This window comes from Xiphophorus maculatus, chromosome 3 (genome assembly GCF_002775205.1).
Source record: "Xiphophorus maculatus strain JP 163 A chromosome 3, X_maculatus-5.0-male, whole genome shotgun sequence".
Taxonomy (NCBI): Eukaryota; Metazoa; Chordata; class Actinopteri; order Cyprinodontiformes; family Poeciliidae; genus Xiphophorus; species Xiphophorus maculatus.
Window position 1 is genome coordinate 16,906,949 of NC_036445.1, and position 15,612 is coordinate 16,922,560.

At 37.7% G+C, this 15,612-nt stretch overlaps 1 protein-coding gene across 2 annotated transcripts in view; it reads right to left on the reverse strand.

Annotated features, from left to right (window-relative positions):
- Positions 1–282: 282 nt before the first annotated feature.
- Positions 283–15,612, reverse strand: part of epb41l4b (erythrocyte membrane protein band 4.1 like 4B) — a 30,040-nt gene continuing 14,710 nt past the window's right edge. The window contains exons 12-23 of one of the 2 annotated variants that reach the window (XM_023330885.1): positions 14,109–14,218; positions 11,943–11,976; positions 11,638–11,671; positions 9,324–9,448; positions 5,497–5,636; positions 4,449–4,570; positions 3,901–4,014; positions 3,758–3,813; positions 3,518–3,670; positions 3,291–3,411; positions 2,321–2,365; positions 283–1,130 (exon numbers count right to left, since the gene is read on the reverse strand). In XM_023330885.1, coding sequence (XP_023186653.1) covers positions 2,327–2,365; positions 3,291–3,411; positions 3,518–3,670; positions 3,758–3,813; positions 3,901–4,014; positions 4,449–4,570; positions 5,497–5,636; positions 9,324–9,448; positions 11,638–11,671; positions 11,943–11,976; positions 14,109–14,218 — 1,048 coding nt within the window. In that variant the 3' untranslated portion in view covers positions 283–1,130; positions 2,321–2,326. Of the gene's footprint in view, positions 1,131–2,320; positions 2,455–3,290; positions 3,412–3,517; positions 3,671–3,757; positions 3,814–3,900; positions 4,015–4,448; positions 4,571–5,496; positions 5,637–9,323; positions 9,449–11,637; positions 11,672–11,942; positions 11,977–14,108; positions 14,219–15,612 lie in introns of both variants that reach the window. The other variant, XM_014473123.2, reaches the window with a different exon arrangement.

Genomic DNA, 15,612 nt, shown 5'->3' on the forward strand with positions numbered 1-15,612 from the left:
CATCCTACTTGCACCTGAGCGGTGAAGCGGCAGATAAATCAGTTTTTTCTCCTTTAACATAACATTCCCTTGCTGGGAGGGTGAGAGCCACACAAAAACGAAAGCCCAGGCATGCAGGGTGAGGCTGACCTGAATTCCCATGTCAGAGCAAAGGCCAGAGATGTTGAATCAAAGGTTATCAAACTGATGATGGGAATATGTCAGGATCCGGCCGACGGCACGAGCCGTTCACACACAGCAGCAGAAAATCCACTGGATTACTTTTACAAACCAGACCAGAAATAAAGTAGTGGAGCAACAAGGTTATCTTTATTTCCAAGAACATGCTCTCTTAGATCAGATTTGCATTTGAGCTGCGATGGAAATTGCATGTAAAAAAATAGCAGTGAGTCCTCTTCCTCCTGAAAACCAGAAAAACAGGAGCAGAGCTGCAGCGACGCACCGGATTTGTCTCCTTCTAGTGGGCAGTCTGCAAACGTTGCTGCACATTTTCAACATCTGAGTCACTTTAAACACATTCTCTTCAAAAGTTTCTAACCATAAATACTGCAAATGTTTTGGCATGTAAAAGTGGATATTTCACATAATAAATACAGTACAGAAGTAAGCATTTACAGGACCTCCTTTTGTCATAAGCTCAATAATTACAATGTCTATTTACAGTAGGAATAGACTGATTTGAACGTGGCTTCACTTTAACAGTACTTGTATGAGGAGATCAGTGCTTCAACAATTGTTTAAAGCTTTAGCGCGGGCTCAGAGACGATTAAATAAACATAAAAACTTAGACATAACCCCAAAACAAACAATATAATCACAGAAAGAAAAGTAAATGTCTCGTGCAGGCAGCACCAGCAGATGTGTAGTTTGTGATGAAGGAGTCCATTTATAGTCCAATAGATATAACCAAAACATTGTTCTAAAACAGGTAAGCAAATATAACAATTTACAGTTATGCAAATATATTTTAAAATCTGTTATATTTTCTTGCAAATGTACAAATAGCGACTAATGTCTGACACCTTTGAGTTTCTAGTCACAAGGTTTGTTGGTAAAAAAAAAAATCTCAAAGTTCTGTCATCAGCAGGGCTCTCAGGATCTTCTCTCGGTCCAGTTTAATTTCCTCTCCGCTACAGACACACAAACGCAAGAAATTAGCATTACAGGATGTAATAAACACGGTTGGAAATAAGCCCGTTTCGATTTTTGTGGGTTTTACAACAGAAAGTGTCCAAGTTTAGGATCAAGAAACAAAAAATAATAAAACAAAAAATAATAAAATCATTATCAAAATAATTAATTATAATAAAATTAACCAAATTTTATTATGATTAAATTTGGTTAAAGAGCATAAAAGCGGGCGTGACACCAGGAGGATAGCATAAGATTCAGCCAAGTTCACATGCAACGGGACATTTTACTAAACGGGCATAAAACTTGAAAGCACACAGGAGAGAAAGTGATGACACTCACATCTAAGTGTGACCAAAGAAAGCAAAAAAATAATCAATGTTTCAGATCATAAGACCAATTTTAATATAAGGCAAATATAACCTGAGTAAATACAAAAGAAGTTCTTAAATTATTTCCTTTATTAGGAGCAAAACCCAGTAACTGTTTGTGCAGCGCGTGGCCAAAATGGCTACCATCACGAATTTTACAGGAAATAGCAATGAGTGGAGGAATTTTGATCCCCAGTTTAATTTTATGCCACAGAGTTTCAGTCAGATAAACCTGGTATTGAACTATATCCAATTTTTTTTTAAATCTAGTTTTTTTATTTTGAAGCCATTCAGAGATCTATTTGCTGGAGGGTTTTGGATCATTATGCTGCTGCTGCGTCACCAAAATATTTATGGAGTCCCCAAAAAAAGACTTTCATTAAACAACCAAAAACCATCTGAAGTTTTTGATCTATGATCCCTTTTCTCCAAAACAACTTGGTTACTTTGTTTATTTAAAAATAATTCTTGCTTGGTTTACTGCGAGTACGTTTGAGTTTAAAGACTGATAGATTTCCACGACCTTTAAACCTGCTTCATGTTAAAATGAAATTAATTTTAACGCTCCAAAAAATGTGGAAAATTCATGATTTAGCAATATAATCGGTTTAGATAGCTCATTGTTGCTATTTTGTATTTACTAGGGTTGCTTTTGATTATTTTTGGATGATCTGAAAGACTTAAATATGAAAGAGCGCATTAATGAGGGGCAAGCACTTTTTCAAAAACAATGAACATTAAAAAAAGGCATGAAAATGGCTGCAAGTCTTACTTGTACACAGTACTGGTTTAAAGCTACTGAGGTGTGGATGTGTTACCTGTTGTTATGGGCAGTGAGGTAAGGGGCCAGGTGGGGCATGGAGCTACGGTAGTAAGAAGGGGAGAGGTGAGGGGAAGGCGAAGGAGAGGTACAACACGGACTACCCAGCTCCAGTGCTGGCATATTATCCACCTGGAATACACATCAATATTTGCACAGGTACAAACAATCATCTTTTCACTCAAATACAGTCAGAGACAGAGAATTTTCCCCCATAGCAGTGAAAGGATGTCCTCATTCTTCTTAAGTTTTTAAAGCTGCAGTATGTAACTTTTATGTTTTTTACTTATTTGTTAACATTATCATGATGGTGTAAGACAAATAATCTGTGAAAAAAAATCAAGCTCTTCTGCCTCTTCCCAGTGCTCCCAGTACTAACCACAGAAATACACCGCTCAGTCAGAAGCAACCAATCAGAGCCAGGAGGAGGATCTTAGCGCTGTCAATCATTCTTATGACTGTGGCTCTAAGAGTAGAGTAGTCGTCTTGTGATTGAAAGGTTGTAGGTTCGATTCCAGCTTCCTCCTGCCACATGTCGATGTGCCCCTGAGCAAGGTCTTTAACCCCAAAGTGCCTACCAGTCTGTGTATGAAGTGCTTTGAGTGGTCAAAATGATTGGAAGGGCGCTATATAATTTTAGTCCATTTACCATTTACGCTCGCTCTCACAAATGCTAAGAATAGTTAGCATGGCCACCAATGACAGCGAATAAATGACTTTTATGAAACTGTGACTTGTTTCTCCCAATTAGCACATTGAGCAGCATTGATTGACAGCGCTAAGACCCGTCTCCTGGCTCTGATTGGTTGGTTTTGTGCAGCTCAGGGATGAGATTGATCTTTTCACAGAATATCTGTCTCATACTGTCACGACACGGTGATAGTTTTAACAAATGTAAAAAACATATTTCTGTAAACGTCACATACTGCAGCTCCAAGGGGTCCATATGCTGTTATAAGCTGAGTTACCTGCGGGTAGATGGACGGTTGAATCTGTTTGTCCAGGGAACTGCTGGACCCTGACTTTCCTGCGCTCTGAGAGGAAATGGCTGCAAGCGCTTCTGGGAGATTATCTTCGTCTTCGTGGTTGCTGTTGAGGATCAGACAGGATGACTTGCATGCCTTACAGGGAGGAGTTTCCGCTTCAAGTACCATTCATCTGAGAAAACATTGCTAGCTGGCTGAGGTTTGCTCACAAGCTGAACTGTCGGACCAGACGTTTCCTCCGGTTGGAGCTCGGGTTGCCCTTGGTCTGCAACTTCTCTGGGGTGAAACTACGATCCTGCCTGCGGGGCGTCTTCTCAGCTGTCACGCTGGAAGCTGCTGAGTCTTGGGATGAACTCTGACACCTGGAGAGCAGAGCGAGGGGACAGGAAATTAAACCACAACCTGCAGATCGAGGTACAAACACAGAAAGGAGTGGGCGAGATCCCAACCTGTCACTGCTGGTGTCATTTGAGCTTCTCCCTCTGGGTGTCGGAGGAACATCCTTCTTCATTGTGCATGAGAGAAGAAGTAATATTCTGAGTTAAGCTGCCAAAGTGGCGGCTAGATGTCTAATCTGTGTTAGATCTCATACCCTGAAAGCTGCCTCCATCTGGGCTTTGAGGATGTTACATTTGAGATGATCTGGGAGCATCACTGGGGAAGCAGGAGGGTGCAGAGACTTTTCCGATAGTTGTTTCTCTTCTCCCTGCCAGCAGAAGGAGAAACATGAGGAGACCTCAGAGGTAACAAGCAGAACTGGAGCACATATTGCAAAAACACAAAATATTACAAAGTATTTATCTGTGAATCTAGAGAAAATATCTTATTACAGTTGAAATAAGGCCAAAGTGACTTAAAAGTAACTTTTCAGCAAAATATAAAATATAGGAGCTTGTTTTAAGTCAATAATTATTTCACTTAAGACATGGGAAAAACATCTTTGTAGAAGTGAAATCATTTGTTAGTGGAACTGCAGGGTGGGCCATAAGTATGTAAGTAAGTAAAAGGTTATCAGTAAGTGAAAGGTTACTTGTGTACTTATTTCAAATGTCTTAAGATATTTGAATGAAAAATAGACAAAAATACTTGGTCAGATTTTGTGTTTTTGAAGTGCATTGTGTGAAAATGTGTCTTGCCCACCTTGTTGTCAATGTTTATGTGCAGCGAAGGCCAGGGAGGAGAGTCCCTGTCCATCTCCAGAGCTTTGAGCAGCGACTGAGAGATGTCCATGCCATCTGCAGGGCAGGGAGGAGCTCGACGTTCTAAAACATACAAGGTTTGTTTGGAACCTGGCAGTACATATTTATGTACTTAATTCACTAACTTAAACAGCACAGTTAAATATATTTCAAGAAACAAAGCAAAAGATTTTAATCATTTGCATTTGCACAAAAGAGCTTAGTCGTCGAGTCTCCAACATTTCTTTTCTTCATGCACTCAAAAGGTGAAGATTAAACCTTAAATAGACAATATTTTCTTTATCTCATAAACGTTTCATTCATATTTAGAGTTTATCCCTATTTAAAACAGAGGAACACAGTGGATGAATGTGCTTCTCAGTGTCCTGCAGAATGTTTCAGGTCATGTCTCATTACAACCACAAACTTCAATGTAGTTCATTGAGATGCTATGTGATTGACCAACAAAAATCAACTCAAATCAGTGAGGAAAAATGATTATTTACATGATTAATAAATTGAAAACATGTATTTGGTGCCTTTTACTTTCCTAAATAGAATCTAATGTTTTCATCTACCTTCTGAGTGGCCTACTCAAAGTCCTCAGACCTAAATACAATTGAGATTTTGCAGCGTGATTTGAAAATTAAATTTGGAAGAGACAAACCGCAACCGACTATTTACAAGTACCTTCTCACTTATGTACTACTTTGCGTTGGTGGATCACAAAAAAATCTTTAAAAAAAATATTAAAATTTGCTGTTGTAACGTGACAAAATGTGAAGCGATGCACTGTAGTACGTGATCTCTAAAACATTAAAGTTAGTAAATCTAACTTTGGCAAAAACTCATATATGCAGTACATCAAATAAAAATTTTTTTATCCATTACATGAACAGAAATATGCATGTAGAGTAACATGTTTAAAAGCAGCACCTATAAGAAACAAAAAAGCCAACATCAAGCCAAGTCTTTTGACAGATTTATCTTTAAAGGCGGAGGGTACTCACTGTTCTTGGTGTGTGTGTGGCAGAGTGTGTCTTGGCTGTGTGTGTGGCGGCGGTGACGATGGTGGGTCTTGCCAGAATACGAATTTTCATTCTCTGATGAGCTGTACTGATGGTCTGAAGCAGAACTGCTCAGCGGGAAGCTGAGGATGACACACGCAGTCACAACAACTCCCTAAACAACAAGCCTCCTAAACACTTTAATCTGGAAAAGTGGAAATAAATGTCCGTCGTTTTAACCGCAGTCATTCTCATGTCTTTATTCAGTGTCTTTAGAGCAACATTTCCAATGAAGCGGATTAATAAACAAAACAACTATGCTATGTGACTAAACCATAATACAATGGTGAGCAGATATAATCCAGAAATATACATGTGAGGTTATTTAAAGATGCTAAATTGCCTAAATGTGGGAGCCATCATAACCCTGAGCCATGGGCATCAAAATGATGCCTCATTATAGGCAGTTTTGAGGCTACACAAAAATGTTAAATTACCCCTAATGTCTTAACTATTTGCCTCCAATTATCTAGAACACGTGTCAAACTCAAGGTCTGTGGGCCGAATCCGGCCCATGACAGCTTTTTATGTGGCTCTCTAAACTGTAGACTAAACACTAAGTGTGCTTAAATATAATGTTATCAATCAAATCAATGCAGTTTTTATCTGTTTACTGCACAATTATATCAATTAGTCCCTCCGGTTTCTTGAGAATTATTGTGGAAATTCACGCAAAATCAACAAATTACCGCATTTTTCGCAATACTACATAATTAGGAGTTTATTGCAGATTTTTTTCAAAAATTGTCAAATACTTTCTTACTTGTACTAAACAGCTGTCTCAACCTTAACTGATGTCAGATTACAGTCCATAATTTAAACAGCGGCTAATAATGTCGCATTTACCGTCAAAAACAAGTGCAAATATCGCAAATATTTCCAGATTAGTACCACAAACACGTTGATTTTTATTGCAAAAAAAAAAATCACAAAAAGAATCACTGAAAAGATGTTCAATAACATAATTTAGTTTAAAGAATTCATTATATTTTAATGGTTTATGAACAGGTTTTATCAATACATTTTGGCACAACCAGCCCTTTGAGAGCATTCATGAAGTTTGGCCTAAAACATAAATGAGTTTGTCAGCCCTGATCCAGACTTTCCTGGGATTTTCTAAAAACCTGTCAGTCAAAAACAACTTTTCAAAAAGTCACTAAATATATGGATGAAGATCATTTTCAGAAATTGCAAGTAAGTCTGGCTATTTGGAAGCTAAATGTAGAAAACAAGAGATATGTTGTCAGTAGTCCTGCATATAACATGTACTGTAAGTATAATAACGTATGTTTGAAAAAAACTCTTCTGATAAAATACATTTCATGGTCATTTTCCTCACTTTATCAACATATGATCCTGTTGAAACATCCATGTTGTGTGGCTGGGTTTTCCTACATAAATAAATATATATTATATTCAATTTAGTTCAGTTCAAAACGTTTTGACATTATGCCATTTCGTCCGTTTTTATGTGAAGCTGTTGGACGTGTTGCCCATAACATAAAGCACCACAGAAAGAGTCTTTGTTAACTTGTTATAACTTGTTTATTTGTCTTAGAAGCAATATGGCAACATTCCTAAAGGTCAAAGGTGATTCAAGTAAACATGAAGGGGAAAAAACAACAACAAAGAAACAAACACAAACCAACAGCAGAACAACACTTATTGTAAACATTTGGTTGATTTCACAAATCCATGACCTGAAATAACATTAACATAATGTTTATTTAAACATTATATGTTTAAATAAACATATGATGTTTATTTAAGTTCTCATATGCAGAGGCCTACTTCTATTTCACACAATACATTCAGTAGCTCAACCTCTAAAGCAGCAAAGACTACAGGCTCCCTTTCACCTGCTCCCAATTACCTCCACTCAGCATTGATATCACTTTACTTCTGATAAATTTAGGCAACTATACATAGCTGTCACAATTTTTATAAGGCTAGGAACAAAAGACAATGATTAAAGCATATTTAATATTCTGAAGTAAACATGCCAGAGACTAAAACCTTGATTGGAAGTAAGGCATTTACACACACTGCAATAAAAACACCCCAATCTGAACTATGTTCAAGTGGAAAATCTGTTCTCTCCTCTACAGTATCTTTAAATAAGTGGACAGAGACACAAGTTGAAAGGTTATTCTGAATCAGAAAGTCAAAATAAATGACTTGATATCAGTTGGAGGCTGCTGATTTGGCTCTGATATCGTTAGATATACTTTTTCACTGCTAACCAGTAAAAGTATTTAAAATCAGCCACACACTGTTAAGTGTTTTGACTGTATATTCCCATTTATCGTTTTTCCACAGACATTACAGGCGACCAATCTGAGTAAAATGTAATTCACCCAAAAAGCCCACAGCTCCAGCAAGAAGATTACATAAACGCATGAACATAAATTATTGTTTATGACTTTTTTTTTTAACTGTTATTTTTTCAGGGTGGAATGATTTTACATTAAATATTTTTAATGTATCAAAAAACAAACAATTGGTTTAGACAAAGTTTATTTTACACAGATTTTATTTTTTCTGATCCACACAGGCCTAACGTTAGCGGCTACAGCTAAGGCCAGAATTATTCATGATTTTTAATCTCCTAAAAAATAACAACAAAATGTAAAAGGAGTATAAAAAAAATTGCATTATATATTATTTATACTCTTTTTAATAATCAGTGGACATGTTTTCAATTAGACTTCTTTAGCTCCTCTACAGATTCGTCCAATTATATTTAAGGCTTCATCTGGACGACTTCAAAATATTAATATTCCTTCCAGTCTGAAAATTTCTTTTGGTAAAATTTAAAATGTACTTTACACCTGCCAGGAGAAATCTGAATAATTTCAGGGTTAGCTGCAGTGGTTTCTTTTTATTAGCATGAAATGATTAGTTTGACACAATAAGTCGAACTAATCACTCATGTTGTAGATTTACACAAGCTGAAGTTTTTCAGAGCAAATAAAACTCACAGAATCCAAGACCATCCGTTTGAACTATTTAACAACTAACCACACATTAGTGGAGGTGTTATTTCTAAATGATTGGCGCTTTCCTGCAACCATTTCACCCTGGAAGAACAAGGTTTCAAATAAGTCCGTAAAAACTGAATGAGTGTATGTAAACTTCTGACCTAAACTGCATCTAAAATGTCTTCAGTGAGTGAATGTTTACGATGCATTATGAGCCTCAGAAAGAGTCAAATACAGGTGTTGTAAAACGATGAACGATGTTGATAAGTCAGAAATATCGGCAGGAAAAATTACAAGAACTAAAATCCCTGAACAAGTTCTGGTCCATTTCACCTGGCACGATATTTTGGCCCCTATTCTGCCCTCTTTGGATGTTTAAAGCCCCACAGTCGTGCTATAAGGATCTTTTCGGCACATAGAAGCAGAATGACGCCGACACTGGAGTTGGAGTGACAGATGAAGACGAAACTGGTGATGAAAATGAAGATGGAAGGTCATCGGCAGAGCTTCCTTCCTTTGGGGCGACAGTCTGTGTCTGAAACCGACTCCGGGGTTTGAGAAAGGTCAAAGGGCGGTCATGACCTTGTCCCTGTGAACCACACTGAGGGATCCTTTGAGGACGGAGACGGTTCGTTCAGAGGCAGGAGGATGACTGTACAACGGACTCGAAGCCTCAAAGGAAGGCCTGAGCACAACAGATGGTGGAGACCACGATCAAGACAAGTGGAGGCGTGTGAGTGACGTGGAAAACAAAGACGACGGAGCCAGGGTGCATGCAGCTTGACTTACCTGTGAGACGGCGTGTGACCGGAGGGCTGCAGGTACACCGGGGGCGTAAGAGCCGTGTGGGGCGGATGCCAAGGCTCGTGACTGATAGGAATGTTGTGTTGGTACTGAAGAGGATCATGGAGAAGCTGAAATTAAAGATCTCTGTAAGCCAGGCTGGTTGCTGCTGCATTTCTGTGTCTGTGTGTGAGACCAGCTGCATTCCCACACTGAAAAAAATAACTCTTTGGATGAACATAAAAAAATTCTGGAAAGGATTTCCACCTGATTACTTTGCTTTATTTCAGCACCATGTGATTCTGTTACTCCTATTTAAAGCAAATGTGTTAGGTCAACTTAATTTATTAAGGTTATTCCAATGTAAAGCAATTGTGTTGGCTCAATTTATGTTATTATGGTTATTAATAACATAAGTTATAACACCCATATTTTCAAAACCCAGCCACCTTACTGTATTTTTATGCTGCAGTTTTTACAGCCACTTGTTACAGTGCAGTTCTTAAATACCAATAGTGCCCTGCAGAGAAAAACAAATATCTATAGTTTAATGTGTAACTAAAACTGCTTTGAAGTTTTCCCAGGCGCAAAACAGTTATGTCGCGTGATCTTCCATAATCTCGCTAGACCCTCCTCAGAGGGAGATTAATCTGACTATAATGAATCATGTCATCTCAACATGATTACATTTCATAAACGTTAAGTTGTTGAATTTCTTGTTTATCCAACATGATTTTATCACGTTTTTGTTTCAAACATAAAATTATTGTGTTAAAAGTGCATGATATTCTTTTGTTAAAGTAATAAACCCCGAAGTTCATTTTTTTTGGCGGGAGATCAATCTGACTAAATTGTATCACGTTATCTCAACTTGAATACACTTTATTCAAGTTGAGACAAAAAACAATTGTTGAGGCAATATTCATGGGAATCACACGAGATATTCCCACGGAATATCTCGTGTGATATCCCGTGATTTCCCATGATCTCGCGTGAACTTGTGTGATATCCCGTGATCTCGCTCGTCGTCTTCAGCACAATATCAGACTGACTATAATGAATCATGTTATCTCAACATGATTACATTTCATAAACATTAAGTTGTCAAATTTCTTGTTTATCCAACATGATTTTATCACGTTTTTGTTTGAAACATGAAATTATTTAGTTAAAAGTGCATGATATTCTTTTGTTAATGTAATAAACCCCCCAAGTTCATTTTTTTCAGCGCATTAACCATGAAGTTGAGCACACTGAATTTATGAAAATAAATTTACTTAATAGAAATGCGGCGATTTTGAAAAAGCTCACTCTTTTTAATAAAAATCAGGATGAGGTTGTTTTTCAGTTATATAGAAATAAATGCATTTCACAAAACTGCGTGAAAACATTTTTTTCACATCACAAGTATGATCAACTGCTGGGAAACCATTATATCCAGAATACGTTTTGATCATACGGGTTAAATAGTGCTTTATTTAAAATGGGAAAACATCCAACAGGAAAATATGATTTTTGTTTTCAAGAAGAGACAGTAAAACATGTTTCGTTGTTCTGCTCCTAACATTCAGTTGAGAGAAGGGAATTAATATGTAGACTCCAAGATAATAAATAACAATTACATATACAAAATATTTTGGACAAACTTTTGACTTTTGAATGTTTTAGTTCTTTACTGAAATACCTTTAGAAGACAAAGTTTGTAGAAAGGATATAGAGAATTTAGTTTTGTTTTGGGTCTATATTAGAAATACATCTCATTCCACTAACATGTTTTTTAATGATTTATTGTGAACAAGGTTCTTCATATGTGGTTTTATTTTAACCCTTCCAGACAAAACGGAACGGCGACGATCCAGCTAAATTTGCAGTACCGTAATTCCGCCACACTTTGCGCTATCTGAAAAAATTCAACGGTTTCTGAAAGGAGAGACATTGCGCCGATATCCAAATATCGGGTTATTACGGTAATTTCACCTCCGCCGTGGCAGGAAGTGAAATTAATCTGAGGAGCGCTCTTTTAATGGACGGTAAATTGCGAAAAATAACTTGCTAGATATTGAAAGTTCCAGTTGTTATGGATAAATGGGCAAATATATTTAATCACAGGACATTTAAAGAACTGCGTACAATTAAAATAAGCAAAAATATCCAGGTGGAGATTTAAAACTTAAGCATGAAAGGGTTAATTTTCTTATTTAATGCAAACACAGCAATTGCGAGATTGTGTTTTGGCAGAAGATAAATCAGAAGACAAACGAAAATTTGTGGACATTTGTAATGGAAACACAGCTAATGAGTGTTATCTACAGTCACTCACCGCATGTGGACTGGGGTTGGGGCTGGCATGCGAGCTGGAAAAGAATGTCAACAATCAGTGGAAGCAGATGGAACTAAATAATACATTTACAGTGAACCAAAAACACAATTTCAATGTTTGGAATGGAGAACAAAACCAGTGATAAAAAATGGGAGCAAATGCCTCCACATCTTTGATTCTTTTACACAGATGGCTAATCTTTGGTGCTTTTGTTAAGGCATTTATGTGGGTTAAGGCCAAGAGTGACTGATAAGACAGTGATGTGATTTGTGCACTGCATATGTGTGCTTTTCAGAGAGTTTTACCTGATATGTAGAGGCTTTGCAGGGGAAATAGCAACTGAAAAAAAAATATAACAGTGAGACATATTAAGGAAAAAGCAGAAATTAAGGTTTGTTATTTAGTCTTTATCTCCATGTTCTTGTTTTTGAGTCAGTTCAGCCTCTTTAGTCTGATCAGTCACAGGTGTTCAGGATGATGATGCAGTGTTGATTTTCTGCCAGGTATGTAGGCCAAAAAGTTTCATTTTTCTCACTTTCTATGTCCCCAACATGGGTTGTTACTTTAAATGCTACTTTCTTTCAGAAGTGGCTTTCTCTCCAACAGAAATGCCAGATTTGTGGAATGTATGAGTCAAAGTTGCTACGTTGACAGATCTCTGCAGCTCCTCCAGAGCTACCATGGCCTTCTTTTCATTTTCGGATGACATATTGAACAGCTTGTTTCAGGAGACTTCTGGTTGTACTGAATTTACTGTTTAAATACTCTCTCTACTCTGATACTAGGGAAACCAAATGCACACCACACTTTTCAGATTTTTTTCTCTCAAAACAATGCATTTGTCCCCCAGCTGACAGTGGTTCACTACTCTTTGTTGGTCTCTTAGATGCAGTCATAAAGGTGACTTATTATACTTCCTTGAACATGTTAGGATTGGTTTATTGGCTATAAAAAACATGTTAATTATATTTTTTGCACAAAATCATTCTTAGTTAATGAGATTTTCGTCTGGTCAGTCCTGCCTCTTTTGACCTTCTTCAGATCAACCTGTTTTAGGGCCTCTTGTCACTTTAAATCCAAATAAGCTACAGCTGGCCACGCCCCCCAACTAAACATTTACACGTTCACGTGAAAATGGCCACAAACATATTCACAATTATACAACCGTACATCTTTGAAACCAACCAACAGGAATGCAGAAAGTTGTTTAAGAATGGTAACAAGACACTTGCTGTTTTTTTCCAGCAGCCATTGTACAGCTAATACAGTGGTAAAACCAGCTGATCCAACATGCAGGAGTTCCCATTGGAACTCCAAGTTGCTAGGTGACAGGCTGGGGTTACTAGGTAACGGCACAGTCAGTGGCCATTGATTGTGACTCAAAGTTCAGGAGGTTTTTTGAAACGGCTCATTTTCCAGACACCAAAACACTTTAACTTATTGTCAAAAAACGCCTAGGTGTTTTTTTTTATGTGCTTGGGCTGTTTTTAGAAACAGTTAAAACCCAAATGGAAGTACAAAAACATGCAAAATGTGAATTTTGCATAATAAGTCCCCTTTAATAAAATGTACAGAAGTCTGTGGTTGTATGACAACCGTTATGATTAGTAAATCTAAATCTTTCAGATGTTTGGATGATGATATACAGTACAGACCAAAAGTTTGGACACACCTTTTAATTCAATGAGTTTCCTTTATTTTCATGACTATTGACATTGTAGATTCACACTGAAGGCATCAAGGCATCAAAACTATGAATAACACATGTGGAAATATGCACTAAACAAAAAAGAGTAAAACAACTGAAAATACCCCTTATATTCTAGTTTCTTCAAGGTAGCAACCTTTTGCTGTGATTACTGCTTTGCACACACTCTGCATTTTCTTGATGAGCTTCAAGAGGTCGTCACCTGAAATGGTTTTCACTTCATAGGTGTGCCCTGTCAGGTTAATAAGTGGGATTTCTTGCCTTATAAATAGTCATGAAAATAAAGAAAACCCATTGAATTAGAAAGGTGTGTCCAAACTTTGGTCTGTACTGTACGTAGTTATGAATGAGCTCACCAGCATATAAGGTGAGCATATATTTTAGGCTTTTGCGCTCGTTAGGCCACCGTACCTCACAGAAGGTGGGAATTATGGGGGCTTTAAGAGCACAGAGAAGAAAGACGATAATAACCTATAGCCTTGAATTTTGCAGCACTTTATGTAAAACAGACCGGCGCTGTACTTAAATCTGCTGAACCTGTCATAGCAAAACATAATATTAGTCATTCTTAAAGAGAAAGCCTTGAAAAGACCCTGCTGCCTCCCAGGCTGGAGCTTTTTTCCTTTCTTTCAGGGCTCTCAATGCTGCAGATTTCAGCCATTTAGGCAAAACGGCGTGTGACCTTTTTGATAAAGCATGAGGCGCAGAGGACAAAACAGGTGCGGTTAGTCATCCATGTTTCCTATGTGCTGATAAGGCTCACCTTTGCCCAGCGACTGTGTGCGGGAGGGGTAGCGTTTGCTCGGCCTCCTTTCAAACGTGCTGGCTCTCCTCAGTCTGCCTCCATGAGTGGCCTGATACTCCGTCTTTCCACTGAAACAAGCACAAAGACGAGTTTAGTAGATGAAAATGGTAATTACCAATCTGTGTTACTGATTTCTGTGGAAGTACTTTAAAAGATCTGACTGGAGTTCAGCAGCAGGATCCTAAAAGCATTAGCATGGGAACTGTGCAGACTCCAGATATCCTTAGTGGAGGCTGATGGGTAAAGCTACATTTTTTATAAGAGCGGATGCCCACAGAAACAGTCATCACTGCAGCTCTGTTACAAAAGAGAATAGAAACAAAAACAAGTCTAAAACTGAATTTCCATATGCTTCCCATTTACTGTGAAAGCTAGCATTACAGCCAAGCTAAATACTACACGAAGTTAGAAAAATACGCATTTTAAAACACCACTGTGCAATTGTTTTAAAGGCTGTGGGTCTTTTTATATGCTGATTATTTCTTTTCTACAATGCGGCACCTTTTAAGCAGACAAATATTGTAGAGTCTGTTTAGTATTTAGCTTTATGCTAATATTACCAATGGTTAAACAAAATCAGCAGCAAAAACCAGCACATTTCTTTATAAATGAAGATGCTAACACAATGCTGTTCACTGAAGCCATGTTACAGGGGACATAAACAAAATTACCACAGCAGAATCTGTAATTATTGGTCTTGTTTATGTACATGTTAGCATTAGCACCTCTGTCCAGCTAAATGCTACTGGGAGTTAGTTTACTCTCAACTGAGCCATGTCTGGAAATACATGTACAAACTGTTTCTTTATCATTAAATATTTTAACTTATGTATCCATGCTGCGAGTGCTTAAAACCTCAAGTCACATTCCTCATTTGTGCACATAATCTTGGCCAATAATGCTATTTTTATATAATAAAAATGTAGGTAACCATTGGTAAAATGATTATCCCGTGTGCCTGAATAAATATGAGCATTTCTTTGGCTTTGTGAATTAAAGATGGCTCAAGTCAAAGCAAGGCAAACATAGCTGCTATGTGAAAGAGAAAAAACAAAGTAGAAGAGGAATTTATTTCCTCTTAGATCAGTTTAGGAGGATACAAAAGAGTGAGAAGGTGACCCAGGTGTGCCTATTACATTAGCTCTCGTAGAGCAGTATTCAAGTGCTTGTTTGCACTTCCACCATCTGCAACATTAGTGTTTGTGCACAAACCACAACAGAGCGCTATCACGGCGCTTTGATCTGCCCGCTCCAACAAATGACAGGAAGTGCCCTTCAAGTGTGAGAATTTGTCTGGTAATAATCACAAGAAAACAAACAATTCAAGGGGAACGTCTCAGTCGCCATAGGAACAGGTGCACGTAACCATAGCTACTCGGTAACCATAGATACAAAGGATCTGTTTAATGTGACACGTAATTTCCCCCATATGCCGGCAGCAAGTGTTGACCACAACAACCCC